Source organism: Gasterosteus aculeatus, chromosome 9, assembly GCF_964276395.1.
Source record: "Gasterosteus aculeatus chromosome 9, fGasAcu3.hap1.1, whole genome shotgun sequence".
Lineage (NCBI taxonomy): Eukaryota > Metazoa > Chordata > Actinopteri > Perciformes > Gasterosteidae > Gasterosteus > Gasterosteus aculeatus.
In genome coordinates this window covers 2019001-2025000 of record NC_135696.1, presented here as the reverse complement: position 1 = coordinate 2025000, position 6000 = coordinate 2019001, and the positions used below count along the sequence as shown (strand labels likewise).

The window sequence follows — 6000 nt, the reverse complement described above, 5'->3', positions numbered from 1 at the left end:
AACGTCCACCACCGCATGCTGAAGGGACTCAGCGGGCTGCGCACGCTGTGGGTACACTGTGTCCACGGATGCATTTAAGATGTGCAGGATTATATTATGTGTGTGTTACATATGATTGTTTGTGCCTGTGTGTGTGTGTGTGTGTGAGCAGAATGCTGAGGAGCAACCGTATCAGCTGTGTGAGTAACAGCAGCTTCGTGGGTTTGAGCTCCGTGCGTCTCCTGTCGCTCTACGACAACCAGATCACCTCCATGAACCCCGGAGCCTTCGACACGCTGCACTCCCTGTCCACACTGTGAGCACACACACACGTTACTAATGGAGATGTACAAAAGAAATGCAAAAAGTCAACCGTCCATCTCCTCCCTTGTTTCTGCAGAAACCTTCTGGCCAACCCCTTCAACTGTAACTGTCACCTGGCTTGGCTCGGAGACTGGCTGAGGAGGAAGCGCATCGTCACCGGCAACCCTCGCTGCCAGAGCCCGTACTTCCTGAAGGAGATCCCCATCCAGGATGTAGCCGTCCAGGACTTTGCCTGTGAAGACGGTGAGACGGAGCCGATTGAAACTTTCCTTCTGCAACGTCAGCAGCCGTGACTTCCTTTTGTTTTTTAACGCCCACCTTGTCCGTCCAGGTAACGACGACAACAGCTGCTCACCGGTGCTGAGGTGTCCGGCCGAGTGTTCCTGTCTGGACACCGTGGTGCGCTGCAGCAACAAGGGCCTCACCACGCTGCCCAAAGGCCTCCCCAAGGAGACCACCGAGCTGTGAGTGAGACACCGGCCTTTGACCACCACAGTATGACACAGTGTACCACATGGTGTACCATACGGTGTATTACACGATGTACCACACGGTGTACCACATGGTGTACCATACGGTGTATTACACGATGTACCACACGATGTACCACACGATGTACCACACAGTGTACCACATGGTGTACCATACGGTGTATTACACGATGTACCACACGATGTACCACACGATGTACCACACAGTGTACCACATGGTGTACCATACGGTGTATTACACGATGTACCACACGGTGTATCACACGGTGTACCGTACGGTGTATCACACGGTGTACCGTACGGTGTATCACACGGTGTACCGTACGGTGTATCACACGGTGTACCGTACGGTGTATCACACAGTGTATCACATGGTGTACCATACGGTATACCACACGGTGTATCACACGGTGTATTACACGATGTACCACACGGTGTACCACACGGTGTACCATACGGTGTACCACACGGTGTATCACACGGTGTACCACACGGTGTAATACAACCAGACATTCGTGGTTAAATCATCTTCTTTCCCGTTCTCTCCTGCATTATATATTTCATATTTCTCTCTCCTTTGTCTCTCAGGTATCTGGACGGTAACCACTTCACTCAGGTTCCCGCCGAGCTCTCCGATTACAAACACTTAACGCTCATGTAAGTCGCCCGCAGCGCCTCAAACTGAAAAGAAGCGTTTCGCTCAGTCGACCCGACACCAGAGACCACGATTAACTGGCTGTTATTGTTCCAGAGCTCTGCGTGTGTCACTTTCATGTGAATGGATTTGGATTTGGCGTGTGGGCGTGACACTGTGATGCACATGGTTTGTGTGCGTGTGATTATGTGTGCGTGCATTTGTCTACGCCTGAGTGGACAGTGCGGCCTGTGTGTGTTTCATGTATCTGCTATTGCTTCTTTTTCAGTGATTTGAGTAACAACCAGATCAGCACGTTGTCCAACCACAGCCTCAGTAACATGTCCGAGCTGCTTACTCTGTGAGTCTGGCTTTACATCAGTCCTTGGGAGGGCGTGTGTGTGTGTGCGTGTGTGTGTGTGTGTGTGTGTGTGTGTGTGTGTGTGTGTGTGTGTGTGTGTGTGTGTGTGTGTGTGTGTGTGTGTGTATTCCACAAATATTCAGGGAGAAGACGCCTTTGACAAAAGAAAAGCAAACAAAAAGTTCATTTTTCTAGTCATATATTTTGTAATAGAGTCATGCATGAACCACAAAGCAACAAGGTCAAGGTGTCGGTATAAATAGTTGAAAATATTGTCCCCACTGCCCATAACTCACCATCAAAAAATGGATGGGTAAATAATTAAAGTACTTTGTACAAATTGAAAAAGTAAAGGAGTTTTGCTTTTTGCAACCAAAAGTAACACAACAGGGTGCAGCTTAGAGCAATCGAACTCTGAATAAGACATTGTTAGGCAAACAGTGTTAGAATTCTAAGGGCAAAACACATGTTGCCAAGGGAGACACCTGTCAATCACAGTAGCCCCACCCTAAAGCATACCCGCCGAAATAAACATCATGCTGTACTGAAGACTTGAAACTAGAGATTGAGACTATAAACCCCAAAGAATAGGCACGGATTTCCCCGTAGGCATCTAATTGTGAAGTTTTTTCTTTGGATGCGCAAAAGCCCAAATACGCAATATTGCATTTAAAGGTGCAACGTGTAAGATCTGGACAAAAAAAATCAACTGAATTTGAAGACAGTTGACGTTAAGTCAGAGACATCCATGTGTTTTGTTGTAGAGAGATTGAATGAAAGGATTCTGCTCAGCAGCTAGCGTGTGTGACACACACAGCGAATCAATGATTGAGTTACTGCAACCACAAGATTTCCTTCAGCCTGCAGCCTCAATATGTTGCACGGTATGTGAGATTAGCCGTGGCCGACACACAGATGTTCTCATTGGCTTCTATACGATCTGACTACTTACTACAAGCAGAGGAGTCGCTACCTGGAGAGCAGTTAAAGGCCTTTTCTTATTGGTCTCCCTTTTCACAGCCCGAGGTTGGAGGTTGACCTTTTATTTGCAACATAAGAACACGTTTGGTTTCCAGACTGACAGACTTCTGTTAAATACAGTCTATGGTCGTGTTACTGTACATTCAATTTACACAGAAACGGAATAAAAAGAAATATAATTCTTACTTTGAGTGCGAGATGTTTGCATTGGTTCTTGTGAGACGTGTGTCCGACTGTGTGTGTGTGTGTGATGCATGTATGCTGCAACGTGTGATAAATTGCCCCTGACTGTGTGTGTGTGTGTTTGCTCTGTTGCTCTGCTCAATGGTTTGTAGTTACAAACTAGATGGTGCTCTGTTGCATTGTATAAGTCTGCACCTGTCGCCGTGCCAACATGTTTATTGTGTGTGTAAAGAATCCTGAGCTATAACCGGCTGCGGTGCATCCCGGTGAGGGCGTTCGATGGGCTCAAGTCGCTGCGTCTGCTGTGAGTATTCAGCGTGACTCTCCTCTTCATCTCTGTGACCGTCTTCCTCGCTCATCCTCTTCCTCTTGCCCCCTGTCGCAGGTCTCTCCACGGCAATGACATATCACTGATTCCAGAGGGCGCCTTCAAAGACCTGTCGGCCCTCTCCCACCTGTGAGTAATACACACACACGCGTATTTATTTACTTGTGTTCGTATCTTTGCTAAATAAGGAATTGATTTGCCGAAAAAGCAGCCGGGAACAATTCAATGTCCTCACGCTTCCCCGTTACCGACGTTTATCAAGCCCTCGTCGACCAGTTTGCTCAGATCCGCTTTTTTTTTGAGGGAGCAATGATGATGTGCCACGTACCCCATGTTATAGAATGATTAGAGCCATCGAAGCCATCAGCAGAGTCGGGCCCTGAATGCGGCGCTGGCGAGAGGACGAGGAGGATTTAAGAACCACAGGCTGCAGATAAACGAGCCAATCGCTGCGCAGCACCATTAAGGCTGATGATGCTAATGAGCTTCCTTTCCTCGCCCTGGATCAATGCTCCAGCAAACGTGGTTCATGCACTGCCACCAGAACGAGACACGGCCCACCGCGGTCATTTTATAGTGGAGATATGGCACAACACAAACCGACCGGGACGCACAACCAAGTCCGGAGGTCATTCAGACTCCTCTCGTTCCGCCGTGTCCTCCCTGAGTGAACATTGTTCTGTGTCCCCCCCCCCCCCCCCCCGGCTGGCAGGGCGCTGGGGGCCAACCCGCTGCACTGTGACTGCCACATGCAGTGGCTGTCCGACTGGGTGAAGAGCGGCTACAAGGAGCCCGGCATCGCCCGCTGCGCCGGGCCCGGCGACATGACCGACAAGCTGCTGCTCACCACGCCGTCCAAGAAGTTCACCTGCACAGGTAAAAGACACGGCGGCAAGGCGGCGAATGCGCTGGACTCCCAGAGGAGTTAAAAAGTAAATTGTAGAAAAGTTGTTTGGGGGTTTTCTTTATTTGTGGTGCTGCATTTTTTTTAGTTATTACATCATTTTATTAAACGATGTCAGGGTTGTTTTCACTGGTCGACACCCAAACTTTAGTGTATTATATTCAACACCTCAAGGTCCTACAAGCGGCTCGTAGCTGTAACTCATCATACTGCAACGTGCGAACCTCATTACATCATATTAACTCTAATCTTTGACCTAATCTAACCGACTGCACTGTAGAAGTCCCGGGGCGTTGTGGTTTCCTGGTGCCAGGTAAAGTAGCCGAATGCGTCCCCGTCCTCAGTCCCCCCCCCCTCTCCTCCCCCAGCTCCTCCCGAGACAGTTCTCCTCCGTCCACCTGAGCCCCGGCCGACCCGCTCGTCCTCCCACTCAGCCCTGAATGTCCCCCCGTTGTTATAGTTTGACTTTCCGTCATGGACGTGTGTCCCCTGTGCATGTCATGGCCCTGCAAAGAATATCACAAGAATATAATTTAGTTTATACACAATTATTATTATTATAATTTTATTATATGTATACCTTATGTTATAGTTTTTAATTCAATTGATTTTATTTCGTGTACCCCAAAAAAGCACAAATTAAAAAGCCTCACAGGGCTTCAACATCTGTAGACATGTGACATCCACTGTCCCAAAACCATCACATCGCCACAGGAAAAACTCACAATTACCAGTCTCTCAATCTCCCAGGATGGACGGAACACAAAGGATGTCGCGTGTACCGAATGAACAACGTGAAACGTGTGCACACTGCGTTGCACAGCGCAGGCAATATCTCTTTATTGTCCTTACAAGTCAGACTATTTTTCTCATGAAGCCATATTTCGCAATCGCTATTTCAAAATGTCAAAGAAAGCGAGCACCTTTTGTCGTGCGGCATTTAGAAAGCTGACTCGTGGTTTCGTGCAGGCCCCCGAGGATGCACATGCATCTGTGTGTACGTCTCCCCCTTTGTTGGGACTCGTCTTACTCCCCCCAGGTGCAGAGCCATGTGTGAAGCTATTCCCCTCTTTTGTGTGTGTGTGTGTGTGTGTGTGTGTGTGCGTGTGCGTCGTGCAGGTCCAGTAGACGTGAGCATCCAGGCCAAGTGCGAGCCCTGTCTGTCCAACCCCTGCAGAAACGACGGCACCTGCTCCAACGACCCGGTGCACTACTACCGCTGCAGCTGCCCCTACGGGTTCAAGGTGACGCACCCGGGGGGGGGCTCAGGGGGGCCGCCGTTCGCTCGCAGATGCTCTCTCTTTGCTCAGCGTTTGTGTTTGTGCGCGTGCAGGGACAGAACTGCGAGGAGCCCATCCACGCCTGCATCGGTAACCCGTGCCAGAACGGCGGCACCTGCCACCTGAAGGAGGGAGGAGGGGGCAACTTTTGGTGAGATTTCGATCTTCGATCTTCTTGCTTCTGTGTCACAGAGGTGTCTTCGTGTCAGATCACTTGTGCGCTTGTTGCTGAACTTCGTTGAAACCGATCCTGTCTTCTGGGGGGAGGGTTCGAAAGTCGGGGCAAATGAAAGCGAGAATCCAGTGTTTCGTAGTTTTCCCCCCGTGTCCGTGACCCACTCCGCTTCCCTGGGGGCTTCGGGGGGGTTTCACCCTTCTTTCCATACATCCGACACTCGTGACTCCCGCAAGTATAAGAAAGTATGATGCAAAATAACCACAATGCCCCTTTTTAACCTTTGAACTGTCAGCAGAGCGGCCTATTTTAATGCCACGACGAGGTCGATATCACCTTCTGCATTTATTGTCCGCTGCA

At 49.5% G+C, this 6000-nt stretch overlaps 1 protein-coding gene across 13 annotated transcripts in view; it reads left to right on the top strand.

Annotated features, from left to right (window-relative positions):
• slit2 (slit homolog 2 (Drosophila)) overlaps positions 1-6000 on the top strand; it is a 64413-nt gene that overhangs the window by 49451 nt on the left and 8962 nt on the right. For 10 of the 13 annotated variants that reach the window (XM_078080091.1, XM_078080090.1, XM_078080097.1 and 7 more), the window contains 11 exons: positions 1-47; positions 152-295; positions 380-546; positions 635-767; positions 1383-1451; positions 1718-1789; positions 3186-3257; positions 3339-3410; positions 3994-4157; positions 5305-5429; positions 5519-5616. The exon at positions 1-47 is cut by the window's left edge and continues 97 nt beyond it. In XM_078080091.1, the coding sequence (XP_077936217.1) occupies positions 1-47; positions 152-295; positions 380-546; positions 635-767; positions 1383-1451; positions 1718-1789; positions 3186-3257; positions 3339-3410; positions 3994-4157; positions 5305-5429; positions 5519-5616 (1163 nt within the window). The remainder of the gene's footprint in view (positions 48-151; positions 296-379; positions 547-634; positions 768-1382; positions 1452-1717; positions 1790-3185; positions 3258-3338; positions 3411-3993; positions 4158-5304; positions 5430-5518; positions 5617-6000) is intronic. The other 3 variants (XM_078080093.1, XM_078080094.1, XM_078080092.1) reach the window with 1 other exon arrangement.